This window comes from Oncorhynchus clarkii, chromosome 11 (genome assembly GCF_045791955.1).
Source record: "Oncorhynchus clarkii lewisi isolate Uvic-CL-2024 chromosome 11, UVic_Ocla_1.0, whole genome shotgun sequence".
NCBI lineage: Eukaryota > Metazoa > Chordata > Actinopteri > Salmoniformes > Salmonidae > Oncorhynchus > Oncorhynchus clarkii.
The window spans coordinates 17,088,675-17,103,928 of record NC_092157.1 but is presented as its reverse complement, the minus strand read 5'-3'; the positions used below and the strand labels follow the sequence as shown (position 1 = coordinate 17,103,928).

The window sequence follows — 15,254 nt, the reverse complement described above, 5'->3', positions numbered from 1 at the left end:
CCTGAAGCAACACAAACATAGGCGCAGACATATTCATACGCATTACACACAATCGTACACATGGATTTTGTTTGGTAGATATGTGGTAGTGGAGTAGGGGCCTGAGGGCACACAGTGTGTTGTTAAATCTCTTATGAATGTATTGTAATGTTTTTAAAATTGTATAACTGCCTTCATTTTGCCAGACCCCAGGTAGATTAGCTGGTGCCTTGGCAGCAGCTAATGGGGATCCATAACTACACGTACAGATTCAAATAACCAACTAATCAAGGTCTTCAGTCTGGACCAAAATTAGCTGAATCAGGTGTGCTAGTGCTGGGCTGGAGTAAAAGCCTGCATACCCAGTACCTCTTCAGGGCCGGGGTTGGAGACCTGAGACAGACGTGGCTAAGACTCTGGTTCAGGCAGGTACGATACCAGAGGTAAACACTGGGCTGTCTGTCCTGAACACACCCCTCCTCTCTCTCTGCTGCTCACTACATTCAGGCCCTGTCCCAAACCCACCTGTAGTCCCTCCTACTCCCTAGTGCCTTCTAGCCAAGACACTTTCCCTCATCCCTACTACACCCCCATCAAAAATCTTGGGGCACAGTTCGATAGCTTCAAACAGTGCTTTTGTTGCAGCACATGTAACAGAACAAAAAAAATCCTATGTTTAACAACATAAAAGTGCAATGATTTGTTTAAGGTGCTGATGGCAATGCAGGATCAAAGGTCCATGAAGGATCACACCACCGCCCTGCCCTTTCCCACAGGAAGTCACACACCAACTTCCTGGTAACTATCCAGAATGAGACAAACCAGATCAGTCAGTGATGTCATAAATCACACACAGCTCTACTGACCAGCTCCCTGTCTTATTAAACACAGCTCTACTGACCAGCTCCTCGTCTTATTAAACACAGCTCTACTGACCAGCTCCTCGTCTTATTAAACACAGCTCTACTGACCAGCTCCCAGTCTTATTAAACACAGCTCTACTGACCAGCTCCCAGTCTTATTAAACACAGCTCTACTGACCAGCTCCCAGTCTTATTAAACACAGCTCTACTGACCAGCTCCCAGTCTTATTAAACACAGCTCTACTGACCAGCTCCCCATCTTATTAAACACAGCTCTACTGACCAGCTCCCAGTCTTATTAAACACAGCCCTACTGACCAGCTCCTCGTCTTATTAAACACAGCCCTACTGACCAGCTCCTCGTCTTATTAAACACAGCCCTACTGACCAGCTCCTCGTCTTATTAAACACAGCCCTACTGACCAGCTCCCAGTCTTATTAAACACAGCCCTACTGACCAGCTCCTCGTCTTATTAAACACAGCCCTACTGACCAGCTCCCAGTCTTAATAAACACAGCCCTACTGACCAGCTCCCAGTCTTACTAAACACAGTCCTACTGACCAGCTCCCAGTCTTACTAAACACAGCTCTACTGACCAGCTCCCAGTCTTATTAAACACAACTCATCTTAACTTATCTTGTATATGGAGGGAGGGGTAGAGGAGAGCAGTGTGTGTGACAGGAGGATAGCAGTGTAAGGTGAGAATGGAGGAGTAACATCCACTGCCAGGAGGAGGGTCTAAAGGGAAAGTGATGGATGATGGGACAAATAGGAAAGTAGCTTTGGCTGGGGCAGGGCTGTACTAAATGGCGATTGGGTGGTCTGGCTGAAGGCCTACTGGAAGACTGCTTCATACTTCCTGAAGACGAGTGATTGGATAAGCCTCAAGGTGCACTTCATCCTATACTATTTACTCCGAGTGACCACACTATTGTTATCCAATCACAGCCCTGTTCATCCTCATTCTACCTCCCCCCAAACAGGAATGCAGAACAAACAAACAAAAACAATGCAGGTTGAGGACGTGGTGTTAAGAGGCAGTAAAAAACAAAAAAACATTCCCAAAGTAAACAAAACAAACAAATAAAAAAGTACGGACTAGAACCTAGAATAGCAGTTCTCCTGTTCAATGTAACAGCGGAGAAGATGAATGTAAACGAATTATGGTATTAGCTGCTGAGAGGGACACCCTTGCTGACGGAGAGATGGAGAGCAATACCCCACCCTCATCCATCCCTTCTCTCCATTTGCTTTCCTCTCCCTAAGTGCCCCCTCCCCTTCCCCTGGGGGCTATGAGAGAATGGTGGTGATGAAGTCGTAGAACCTCTTGGAGTACTGCTCTGGGTTTACCGTGGAGATTTCAGCTCCCGCCTGCAGGGGGAGACACACGGTGGACGACAGTCAGTCAAGGGAAGAAACCCAAACACACAACATTTACACCAACAGAGAAGTAGGCATGTGACCTCACACACACACCCCATGTTTGACGGTCTTAGCAGCATGAGCAGCTTTCTTCTTGGCATCGTAATGCTGCAGAATGTCAATGACCGCCATGAAGTACACCTCCTTCCTAGGAGCACCTGGACACAGACACACAGGATTATCCCTATATTATGAACTGGGTGGTTCAATCCCTGAATGCTGATTGGCTGACATGTTGGTAACCAGTTTATAATAGCAATAAAGCACCTCGGGTATTTGTGGTATATGGCCAATATACCACGGCTAAGGGCTGTATGCAGGCACACCGTGCTGCGCCGTGCCTAAGAACAGCCCTTAGCCGTGGTATATTGCTTAATTATATTACATGAAGCCACGAGAGGGCTACAACCATACTGCTCATCTATTTGGTATTTCTGACCCACTGTTTTGAAGTGAACCCTTTGCTTTTTAGTCTTCTGTACCCCTCCTTTATCCCTTTCCTTCTCCTCCCTCATTGCCCCTCTCCACTCACTGTCGTTGCTCTTGATGGCATAGACGTCTATGGTGGGGTCAAACTCCCCCGGGGACAGGGGTTTGGTGCTGTCCAGGGTGTTACTGGGGGAGTCCGGGGGAGTGCCAATCCCTCCGTCACTCTCCCCCTCATCATCCCCCTCGTTATCCTCACTCTCCACTTCCTCCTGCTCAGCCCGCTCCACGTCATGGATCCCCACCAGCAGACTGTAGTCCATCAGCTTCAACTGGGCCAGGAACTGGAGGGAGGGAGAGGGAGAAAGGAGACACAGTATAAAGTAATGGAGAGAGTAAAAGGGGAGAATTAAACTTTTGGTAAGAGTGAGACCAGGATTAATCCAACCCAAGTATTTATTCACTCACACCAGAAGAAATAACAGAACCACACACACACCTCCACGTCTTTACGTAGTTTCTCCAGGAACATCTTCTTGTTGTCATCGTCAATGTAGATCTTCTGTCCATCGTTGATGAAGTCGTTGTCCTTGTAGGTGGGCAGCTCCTTGGCCTGACGCCCCACACAGACAAACACAGTCAGGACAGCAGAGGACACACCTGGACTCTATAACTAATTACATTATTAGAAAGGAGCCCGAATGTACAATCTATAAAATGATCCAACTAACTGACTCATTGAATAAAGTGATCTGTGACACATATAACAACAGTTAAAAGACGGTGGGAGTTCTATGGAGGCTTGTGAGTTTCCATTGAGCCATCTGGCTACAGTACCATGTGTGGCCTGTGGTCTGCAGGGGGGGGGGGGGGGGGGTGTTATTCTGTGGCACAAAGGAAGGAGTGAGCAGGAAATGAGGTCACAGCAGCAGCACTGCTCAGAGAGCTGACAGAAGCAGTTCTACGGCAGCAAGGGAAAAGCGGCCACACAAACTCACACACATATAGCAACAAAGACCACAAACAATGCTGCAATGGCCGAGGCTCTCTTGCACACTCAGATAGGTGAACGTTATAATAATGTGGAGAGTCAACCAGCAGGTAGAGGCACACTAGTACCAGCTACAGACATCATCCTGAAAATAATATACATTGCAAATATCCATCCACCCATTCTATGCATCCTCAATCTCTTCCCAAACACTCATCTTGATCACAACCACTCTAAATCGCTCAATGATCAGTTCAGATATCAGAGAAAGTATAGAGCAGCTCATACAAGCAGTAGATCAGGTGCTGTACGTAATGATTGTGGTTCAGAGGTAGACTGGGCTGACATGGTAGAGTAGCAGTAATAGACAGAATAGATGAAGTGAGATGAAAACAGCCAAGAGAGAGAGAGAGAATGTGAGAGAAAGAGGGAGAAAATGAGAGAAAAACAATGAGAGCAGGGTAGAGAAAAGATCGATCAGAGGGCCATTGCACAAGGCCTTCAATCAGGTGACCGAAGGCATTTTTTTTGAACGGCATCATCATAGAATGACATGAAGGATCTCTGAGGTCTATCATCATTACCAGTGCGCTACAGGAAGTTTGTGGCACATCGGATGTGAGTGAGGTCGCTCGATAGTGCATTTGTCTCAGCTTGGCGAGAGAGAACAGGAGAATTGTAACAGATTACCAACTGAAGTATCAACAAATATACAGTCAAACCTCCAGGTAAATAAAAGGTCAATAAAACCAAAAGCGGTCAGTGAAATAGCTTGGTGTGATGATAGTACTGCAGGATTGTGATTATTGGTCAGGAAGGACAGGAGAGGAATGGAGAGGCCAGGCCTGGTGGTGGGCAGCTGCAGCCCAGTGGTGCTGTGCTTTGGGCATGCTCAGACAACAGCTGTTCTAACCAGTCACGTGTCTCTCTCTGCCTGCCCGTCAACACCGAATGGGAATCTGTGTCAGCTACACACAGGTTGTGTCTGAAATAGCACCCGTTTTCCCTATATAGCGCACACTTTTAGCCAGGGGGACTGATGGGCCCTGGTCAAAAGCAGTGCACTATATAGGGAATAGGGTGCCATTTCAGACGCAGGCACACACTCCGAGGTAAAGCATCATTACACTGTGTGTGTGTATTTCTGATTGACAGGAAGTGAAAGTGATTGGTTGAGAGTCAATAACCATAGAGGAAAGGGGGAAAAAACAGCAGTGTGAAAAACTGTTCCAGAATAAGCCAGTTCCATCTGCCTGTTTCCTACATGTCAGTTCATTGCAGGTGTCCTGTATCCGTCATTACATGAATCTGAAAAAGCTATGAAAATAAAATGAGATACGATTGATCTGATAAATTGAGCATGCCTGGACTTGGTTCTATAATATGATTTGATAGGTAGATAGATTGAGCATGCCTGGCCTTGTTCCTTACGTCTCTTACGTGTTTCATGGCGCAGTAAAAGCGCGTGGCGATCCGCAGCGTTTGCAGCCTTTGCTGAACGTTAGATTTGGGCCGCGGTGGCGCATCCTCAGGAGGGCGTGGCTGCTAGAAGAGGGGAGCGAGGGAGGGATGGAGGGAGGAGGATGAGAGGAGAGAGCCGGGGACAGGAAGGAAGGAAGTTTTAAGGAAAGGCAAGTGTTTAAGAAATATACAAACTGTATTAGTTTAAAGCGCGGCAAGGAAAGAGAGCTTCTGAAAGAGCGTACAGCCTGGCAAGTGCTGCTAGAAAAGCCAAGGTTACAGGTTCAATTCCCGCAGGGATCACATACACATACTAAATTGTATGCTCTCACTGTACTGCAAATCTCTTTGGATAAAGCATCTGCTAAGTGTAAACAGAATCTGCATATCCTCCGGTTTTGTGCGCATAAGAAAGCGCTGTAACAGCTAGGGTGGCATTTCAGGTGTTCTTTTAGACTGCTGCTAAGACAGACTATGTCAGGTAAAAGCCATGTTGCCTGTAGGGAGGGCCAGCCGGTAGCTAACAGTGTTAATAACACCACTACCAGCTGGCAGGAGGAACCCAGGGAGAGGAAACAATAACAACGTTAGATAGCAGAGATCTATAGTGGTAAACAGGTACCATGACAAATCTCTGGACCCAGGGGGAAGCTGGGAGTGCAGGCTTTTGTTCCAGCCCAGCACTAACACAACTGATTCCTAATCACATCACTATTCATGGTCTAAACATTGACTGTGACGAGATCACTTGAATTAGGTGTGTTAAGAGCTGGGCTGGAACAAAACCCTGCACAGTGCATACTGCAGCCCCATTGCCCACCCTGGCTGTAAAGTATGAATATGTTGATGTGAAATAAAAGTCCAGGTTCCATGTGAGGACAGTAGGACAAGTGAGTCTACAGCATGCAGAACAGAGTGGTTGGTGGAGGTGTTGGAGACGAACCTAGAGATGTAGGACCATGCAGAGAACGTGCATGGGTGGGGGTGGGGGCATGCAATCAGTCAAGAGTGCTTGTTGTTTGTGTGTGAAACACTACACACCATACGGCTGTAACGCACATTACACCACCTAACACATACTAACTACCATGTACCTCAACACACACCAAATACCTGTGACCTCCATTCACCCCTCCTGTATTCATGAATACACAGCAGTGCCTATGGATACCACTCAGTCACAACTTTTTACCAACTAACCAATGGAATAAACCTAACCTGAAAATGTAGAAAATTTGTATTTAAAGCCAGTTTGCCATTAGAGATGAAACATGATAGTGCAAGTAGTCATGCCTGAACACACACACATGACTACTCAATTTGAGAAGGCCTTTAATTCATTCACAAGTCATGTAATTGAACAGTGATGGTGGGTGGTCATGGCATGCCTGTTCACGGATTTCTGTGAGCATACAATGTGTGTGTGTGTGGGATGTCAAACTTTTAGGAATAAACAGTGAACAACTGTGAATGCTGGGACTGTGGTAAAAGCAGCAGCAGTAGGTACTTGTCGTAGTCGTACTGCAGCCATTGTGGTTGTAAATTGAACAATTCAAGTCGTTCCACATCTTGGCTAGTCTGTTATCACTGATCTGTCAGAAATAACTATTGGCATTCTGTAATGGTGACACATTAAGCTGAGAGAAGAGAGCTTACTGTGTAGTACAGTGTGTGATCAACAGCTTCTGTACTTCCATGCAAGTCCCTATTCTCTTCCTCAGAGGGCTATATTTAGACTGAGGGGTTCCCCGAAGTTACAACGCCCCGCTGGTTTTGGTGTTCCACCCAGCCGAGCTTCTTCAGTTTTAGGAGGAAAGAGCCGGCCTGTCGGGGTCAAATGATGATCTAGCTACTCAGACACGCACACAAACTCGTGCACACAAACTCGTGTGCACACACACACACACACGTCTAAATATGCCGAAAAGTTCAGTCTCACACGCCAGTTCACACCACATCGCACTTTCCCACACTGCAGGGAAGATTCCTGCCAACAGGGAAGGTTGCAGAATCACAAAGCCTGTGTTCTGTTTGTACAACTGCCATTGGCTGAATCAGAGCCATATATTTAGACCACACGGCTCTGGGCTGATTCACTCATTCACTCTCAAAGAAAGTCTGCTCTCATTACCAGAAAACTGAAGCATACAACAAACAGCATCTGATCAAATATTCCAGGAATGTAAACGCACACACAAAAAAACATTCACTCTCTAGAAGACAAACAAAGCATTTGGCACACACATCTGTCTCTCACACACAGACAGCAAGCAGGGGAAGCAATGGGACTGCTGTAGCAGCAGCAAACTGAAGACACACGGAGCGTGCAAGAGTATGGTGAGTATAATGGGCAGGGGTCTTAACAGAAGATGAACAGTTTGAACTACCCCCACTCCCACCCCAAAAACCAAAGCAAACCAGCTCAGTAGAAGTGGAGCCATGTAGTTGATGACATAAGGAAGGGCCGGGTAGGTAATGTACAGAAGCTGTTGGTTAAATGGACCAGGTGTTAACACACAGCTCTCTCCCTCCCTCGGTCCCCCTTTCCTCCATCCCTCGGTCCGGTCCCCTCCCTCCGGTCCCCCTCCGTTCCTCCGTCCGTCCCTCCCTCCCTCCCCCCCGCCGGTCCCCCCCCCCCCCCCCCGCCGTCGGTCCCCCCGCCGTCGGTCCCTCCCCCCCGCCGTCGGTCCCTCCCCCCCCGCCGTCGGTCCCTCCCCCCCCGCCGTCGGTCCCTCCCCCCCCGCCGTCGGTCCCTCCCCCCCCGCCGTCGGTCCCTCCCCCCCCGCCGTCGGTCCCTCCCCCCCGCCGTCGGTCCATCCCCCCCCGCCGTCGGTCCATCCCCCCCCGCCGTCGGTCCATCCCCCCCCGCCGTCGGTCCATCCCCCCCCGCCGTCGGTCCATCCCCCCCGCCGTCGGTCCATCCCCCCCGCCGTCGGTCCATCCCCTCATGGCTTTTTTTAGGACAGGGAATGGCTAGGAATCAGAATCAAACTCCGTAATTAGTGTCTATATCAATACACTAAAACACACCATGTATATGTCTGGTTGATTTGTGTGTGTGTGTAAATTACTGTACCTTCTCCTTGTCGCTGGCCTCCCTGGCCACAGTGGAGCCCTGATAGACAGAAAGATGTCAGACATTCCTTTTTCCTTATAAAAGTCTCCAATTATCCCCTCCCACCTCTACCTACCTACCTACCTACCTTGAGGTCATATTTTTTGTAGACAGAGAGGCGGTGGGAGAAGACATTCCTGGTGACGATCATGTAGGTCTCGTCTCCGTCCACTGTGAGGCGGTACATCCCCAGGAACTGAGGCAGCAGCGTGTTGCCATGACACTCCACTATGAACTAGAGAAATAGAAGCATTGGAGGAGAGTTGGATTGTACTTTGGTACTTCTTGAGGGGTGTGTGTGTGTGTGTGTGTGTGTGTGTGTGTGTGTGTGTGTGTGTGTGTGTACCTGGTGGTACTTCTTGAGGATGTTGTGCATCTCAGCCACATCCTCACTGGTGATTGTTTTGATGACGTAGCGTTTGTCGTAAGAGGTGTGGAAGCGAGCCCCACTCCGACCCTGGGAATCACTGTTTAACGGAGCCGCACGGGTTAGGGAGTTCTACAAACAGAGAGAGAACAGTAAATCACACATTTCTGTAAAAATCTGAAACTGTTTTTGAATCTATAGAGAGAATGTGAGTGAGAAATTGTGGGAGAGAGAGAGACAGTGTGTGATTGTCAGAGACAGCTGAAGTCAGGCAGGCCTCTAAGGCCCTTCTATCCATCGCTCACACCCTGCACCAGCCCAGCCACTGTGTGTGCGCTCGAGTGTGTGTGTGTGTGTGTGTGGACAGACACCCCTCCTTCCCCTGGGTGTGTGCCACCCTCCTGCCCCCACCACACAGCTGATGCCCTCCAGAGCAACCCCAGAGACACATCACTTCCCTACCCCACTCCTCTCTGTAACCCCTTCCCCCCTCCATGTATGGTTCTTCCTACCCTCACCCACTCTTTCTCCCTCCACCGTGATATAAACATGAGACAAAAAGACAGCTTCAGAGGACCAGAAAACACCGACTTCCCTAATGCCAACACAGAGCACACACTCACTCTGTGTGTAAAACTGTATTCCGAGGGTACAGACAAAGACAGAAACTTGGCAATAAACATGAAAGAAATATAGCAAGATTCAGAAGACAGAGAGAGGAGTTCAGTCTGCTTCTGCGTGCGTGTACCTGGAAATCCTGGTCGTCGATGCCAAAACGTTCTCTAAGGTTGCGGAACACCAGAGGACAGTACTCCTTAAACTTGAAATGGCTCGGCATGTTTTCCCTACACACACACACATACACAGTACGAGCTGTTATTGACATAGACATTTAACATCAGAGCATTTTGATTAGTGTGTGTTGTGTGTGTCTGTACACTTACTTGTTGAAGAGGTGATTGTCCACCTTGATCTTAGAGTAGGCCTTGAAGTCATCAGGCATCAGCATGATAGGGATCTGAACATGGCTCAACTCATTGATCTGAGAGCGAGAGAAAGCATAGTGTTATTGTAGAGTAATGACTAAACATAACCATCCGATCAGATTGAACTAATGTTAGTCAAGTCCAGAAGCTTGTCCTCTTATTCAAGATGAGCATACAGCACCTCTGACCTCCATACTCCTCACACCCCCTTCATCTGTGTCTTTAGCTCAGTGACCATCATTCCTGGTTGTGCAGGCTTTTGTTTCAGCACAGTACTAAAACACCTAAACAACAGCGTTGACTAGACATTCTGTATTTCCTCTACTGCAAGAAATGTGAAACAAGGTTTTTTAATCCAACACGAGACAGTGTGTGGGGGAGGCGGCGGCGGGCAGGGACAGGGTTGTAGTCAAGCTAGCCTCAAGACAGCAGGGATCTTTAGAACTGCCTGCAGGCATCAGTGCCCGTGACTCACACAGATTGAGGGATGGGGCTGGAGACAGATTGTCATAATCAGTTTCCAGCTCTGTGTGTCAATATGTGCGTGTGTCATGCTGAGAGGCTGTTCAGGTCCACACAGTCTATGGTTTTATTAACTACTTCATGAACTACTTACTATAGCAGCCACTCTAGTCTTATAGGTCTGTTACAAACATAATGAGGCCAGGGCCAATGAGACAATGGTTTTACAATTACCCAACGAGAGTGATTTCCATGTGAAAGGACCCATGAGCACAAAGTGAAGGTCATAGGATCATGTCAAATTGGGTGTCAAATGAAAGGTAAGAGTCTATATTTGAGACATTAAGGCATTATACATATTTCCACCCAAAACATTTGATTTCTGGTCGAACAGATGGAAAAGGGGTCTTGGAAAAAACATCTAGCAGAAAAAGTCAGGGTAACTCTCAACCCCAATCTCAGCCTTTGCCCAACCCCTTCAAATGTAAAGGGAACTGGTCATAAATATACATTTTGGGGGAAGGTAAATGTAGTTCAAATCAAATCAAATTTGAATTGTCACATACATGGTTAGCAGATGTTAATGCGAGTGTAGCGAAATGCTTGTGCTTCTAGATCCGACAATGCAGTAATAACCAACGAGTAATCTAACCTAACAATTCCAAAACTACTACCTTATACACACGTGTAAAGGGATAAAGAATATGTACATAAAGATATATGAATGAGTGATGGAACAGAACGGCATAGGCAAGATGCAGTAGATGGTATCGAGTATATACATATATGAGTAATGTAGGGTATGTAAAAAGTGGCATAGTTTAAAGTGGCTAGTGATACATGTATTACATAAAGATCCAGTAGATGATATAGAGTACAGTATATACATATACATATGAGATAAGTAATGTAGGGTATGTAAACATTATATTAAGTAGCATTGTTTAAAGTGGCTAGTGATACATGTATTACATAAAGATCCAGTAGATGATATAGAGTACAGTATATACATATACATATGAGATAAGTAATGTAGGGTATGTAAACATTATATTAAGTAGCATTGTTTAAAGTGGCTAGTGATATATTTTTACACCAATTTCCATTATTAAAGTGGCTGGAGTTGAGTCAGTGTGTTGGCAGCAGCCACTCAATGTTAGTGGTGACTGTTTAACAGTCTGATGGCCTTGAGATAGAAGCTGTTTTTCAGTCTCTCGGTCCCTGCTTTGATGCACTTGTACTGACCTCGCCTTCTGGATGATAGCGGGGTGAACAGGCAGTGGCTCGGGTGGTTGTTGTCCTTGATGATCTTTATGGCCTTCCTGTGACATCGGATGGTGTAGGTGTCCTGGAGGGCAGGTAGTTTGGCCCCGGTGAAGCGTTGTGCAGACCTCACTACCCTCTGGAGAGCCTTACGGTTGTGGGCGGAGCAGTAGCCGTACCAGGCGGTGATACAGCCCGACAGGATGCTCTCGATTGTGCATCTGTAGAAGTTTGTGAGTGCTTTTGGTGACAAGCCAAATTTCTTCAGCCTCCTGAGGTTGAAGAGGCGCTGCTGCACCTTCTTCACGACGCTGTCTGTGTGGGTGGACCAATTCAGTTTGTCTGTGATGTGGAGAGGGTAGTAAGTTAAGTTCCTCTGCGTACACTACTGTCCCGTCGATGTGGATAGGGGGGTGCTCCCTCTGCTGTTTCCTGAAGTCCACAATCATCTCCTTAGTTTTGTTGACGTTGAGTGTGAGGTTATTTTCCTGACACCACACTCTGAGGGCCCTCACCTCCTCCCTGTAGGCAGTCTCGTCGTTGCTGGTAATCAAGCCTACCACTGTCATCTGCAAACTTGATTGAGTTGGAGGCGTGCATGGCCACGCAGTCGTGGGTGAACAGGGAGTACAGGAGAGGGCTCAGAACGCACCCTTGTGGGGCCCCAGTGTTGAGGATCAGCGGGGTGGAGATGTTGTTACCTACCCTCACCACCTGGGGGCAGCCCGTCAGGAAGTCCAGAACACAGTTGCACAGGGCGGGGTCGAGACCCAGGGTCTGAAGTTTGATGACGAGTTTGGAGGGTACTATGGTGTTAACTGCTGAGCTGTAGTCGATGAACAGCATTCTCACATAGGTATTCCTCTTTTCCAGATGGGTTAGGGCAGTGTGCAGTGTGGTTGCGATTGCGTCGTCTGTGGACCTATTTGGGCGGTAAGCAAATTGGAGTGGGTCTAGGGTGGAGGTGATATGGTCCTTGACTAGTCTCTGAAAGCACTTCATGATGACGAAAGTGTGTGCTACGGGGCGGTAGTCGTTTAGCTCAGTTACCTTAGCTTTCTTGGGAACAGAGACAATGGTGGCCCTCTTGAAGCATGTGGGAACAGCAGACTGGGATAAGGATTGATTGAATATGTCTGTAAACACACCAGCCAGCTGGTCTGCGCATGCTCTGAGGACGCGGCTGGGGATGCCGTCTGGGCCTGCAGCCTTGCGAGGGTTAACATGTTTAAATGTTTTACTCACGTCGGCTGCAGTGAAGGAGAGTCCGCAGGTTTTGGTTGTGGGCCGTGTCGGTGGCACTGTAATGTCGTCAAAGCGGGCCAAAAAGTAATTTAGTCTGTCTGGGAGCAAGACATCCTGGTCCGCGACGGGGATGGTTTTCTTTATGTAATCCGTGATTGACTGTAGACCCTGCCACATACCTCGTGTCTGAGCCGTTGAATTGTGACTCTACTTTGTCTCTATACTGACGCTTATCTTGTTTGATTGCCTTGCGGAGGGAATAGCTACACTGTTTGTATTCGGTCATGTTTCCGGTCACCTTGCCCTGGTTAAAAGCAGTGGTTTGCGCTTTCAGTTTCACGCGAATGCTGCCACCAATCCACGGTTTCTGGTTTGGGAATGTTTTAATCGTTGCTATGGGTACGACATCGTCAATGCACTTTCTAATGAACTCGCTCACCGAATCAGCGTATTCGTCAATGTTGTTGCTGGACACAATGCGGAACATATCCCAATCCACGTGTTCGAAGCAGTCTTGAAGCGTGGAATCAGATTGGTCGGACCAGCGTTGAACAGACTTGAGTGCGGGAGCTTCTTGTTTTAGTTTCTGTCTGTAGGCTGGGAGCAACAAGATGGAGTCATGGTCAGCTTTTCCGAAAGGAGGGCGGGGGAGGGCCTTATATGCGTCGCGGATGTTAGAATAACAATGATCCAGGGTTTTACCAGCCCTGGTTGCGCAATCTATATGCTGATACAATTTAGGGAGTCTTGGTTTCAGATTAGCCTTGTTAAAATCCCCAGCTACAATGAATACAGCCTCGGGATTTGTGGTTTCCAGTTTGCATAGAGTCAAATAAAGTTTGTTCAGGGCCATCTGCTTGGGGGGGGGGAATATATACGGCTGTGATTATAATCGTGGAGAATTCCCTTGGTAGATAATGCGGTCGACATTTGATTGTGAGGAATTCTAAGTCAGGTGAACAGAAGGACTTCAGTTCCTGTATGTTGTTCTGATCACACCACGTCTCGTTAATCATAAGGCATACCCCCCCCCGCCCCTCTTACCAGAAAGATGGTTGTTTCTGTCGGCGCGCTGCGTGAATAAACCAGCTGGCTGCACAGACTCCAATAGAGTCTCTCGAGTGAGCCATGTTTCCGTGAAGCAAAGAACGTTACAGTCTCTGATGTCTCTCTGGAATGCTACCCTTGCTCGGATTTCATCAACCTTGTTGTCAAGAGACTGGACATTGGCGAGTAGTATGCTAGGGAGTGGTGCGCGATGTGCCCTTCTCCGGAGCCTGACCACGAAGACCGCTTCGTTTGCCTCTTACGTCGTTGTTTTGGGTCGCCGGGTGGGCTCCCATCCATTGTCCTGGGTGGAAGGCAGAACACAGGATCCGCTTCGGGAAAGTCATATTCCTGGTCGTAATGATGGCGAGTTGACGTTGCTCTTATATTTCAGTAGTTCCTCCCGACTGTATGTAATGAAACCTAAGATTACCTGGGGTACCAATGTAAGAAATAACACGTAAAAAAATATATATATATATACTGCATAGTTTCCTAGGAACGCGAAGCGAGGCGGCCATCTCTGGCGGCAACGATCATCTCTTTATCACTAAAACATACCTACCAGAAGTCCAAATGGCACACTCTGATAATATAATTGTGCATTGCAAGCGTTGACGGCTCTGGATGGTTAGATCACAGCGGTATAGGGCCAAGCTCCTGACATCTATTGTCACTTGCGGTGCAAGTTCGAATCCTCCATGGGGCGCACGCCTTTCCATCTAATTTGCGCTTAGTGGAACTATTGTTTTTTAACAGGACAATGACCCAAAACACCAACCTCGAGGCTGCGTAAAGGCTAATTGACCAAGGAGGAGAGTGATGAGTTGGACCGCAGAGATAAGGAAAAGCAGTCAAAAAGTGCTCGGCATATGTGGGAACTCCTTCAAGACAGTTGGAAAAGCATTCCAGGTGACTACCTCATGAAGCTCGTTGAGAGAATGCCTAGAGTGTGCAAAGCTGTCAAAGGCAAGAATCTAAAAAATATTTGTTTAACTCTTTTTTTGGTTACTACATGATTCCATATGTGTTATTTTATAGTTTTGATGTCTTCACTATTATTCTACAATTTAGAAAACAGCAACAAAAAAAATAAAACCCTCAAATGAGTAGGTGTCCAAACTTTTGACTGGTGCATGCATGCATACATACATACATACATGCATGCATACATACATGCATGCATACATACATACATACATACAGTTGAAGTCAGACATTTACATACACTTAGGTTGGAGTCATTAAAACTAGTTTTTCAACCACTCCACAAATTTACTTTTGTTATTGACCAAATACTTATTTTCCACCATAATTTGCAAATAAATTCATTAAAAATCCTACAATGTTTTTTCTCATTTTGTCTGTCATAGTTGAAGTGTACCTATGATGAAAATTACAGGCCTCTCTCATCTTTTTAAGTGGGAGAACTGGCACAATTGGTGGCTGACTAAATACTTTTTTGCCCCACTGTATATTACATTCTATTGGTTGTAAGAATTTTGTATTGTAATTTAAATTGAAAAATTAGACGTTTTGAATCCGGAGTTGTTTTGTGTCTCAGTTCATAAACCATGTGCCATGGAATGGGTACATCGAAAATCTCTTCCCAACTATTTTGCAAT

The 15,254-nt window shown here is 47.0% G+C and overlaps 1 protein-coding gene across 3 annotated transcripts in view; it reads right to left on the bottom strand.

Annotated features, from left to right (window-relative positions):
• Positions 1–1,825: 1,825 nt before the first annotated feature.
• The window catches only part of LOC139420302 (phosphatidylinositol-5-phosphate 4-kinase, type II, alpha a), a 38,213-nt gene continuing 24,784 nt past the window's right edge, over positions 1,826–15,254 (bottom strand). The window contains exons 2-11 of one of the 3 annotated variants that reach the window (XM_071170240.1): positions 9,571–9,668; positions 9,375–9,471; positions 8,606–8,758; positions 8,348–8,494; positions 8,221–8,259; positions 5,115–5,228; positions 3,192–3,305; positions 2,799–3,036; positions 2,321–2,424; positions 1,826–2,215 (exon numbers count right to left, since the gene is read on the bottom strand). In XM_071170240.1, coding sequence (XP_071026341.1) covers positions 2,135–2,215; positions 2,321–2,424; positions 2,799–3,036; positions 3,192–3,305; positions 5,115–5,228; positions 8,221–8,259; positions 8,348–8,494; positions 8,606–8,758; positions 9,375–9,471; positions 9,571–9,668 — 1,185 coding nt within the window. In that variant the 3' untranslated portion in view covers positions 1,826–2,134. The remainder of the gene's footprint in view (positions 2,216–2,320; positions 2,425–2,798; positions 3,037–3,191; positions 3,306–5,114; positions 5,229–8,220; positions 8,260–8,347; positions 8,495–8,605; positions 8,759–9,374; positions 9,472–9,570; positions 9,669–15,254) is intronic. The other 2 variants (XM_071170241.1, XM_071170242.1) reach the window with 2 other exon arrangements.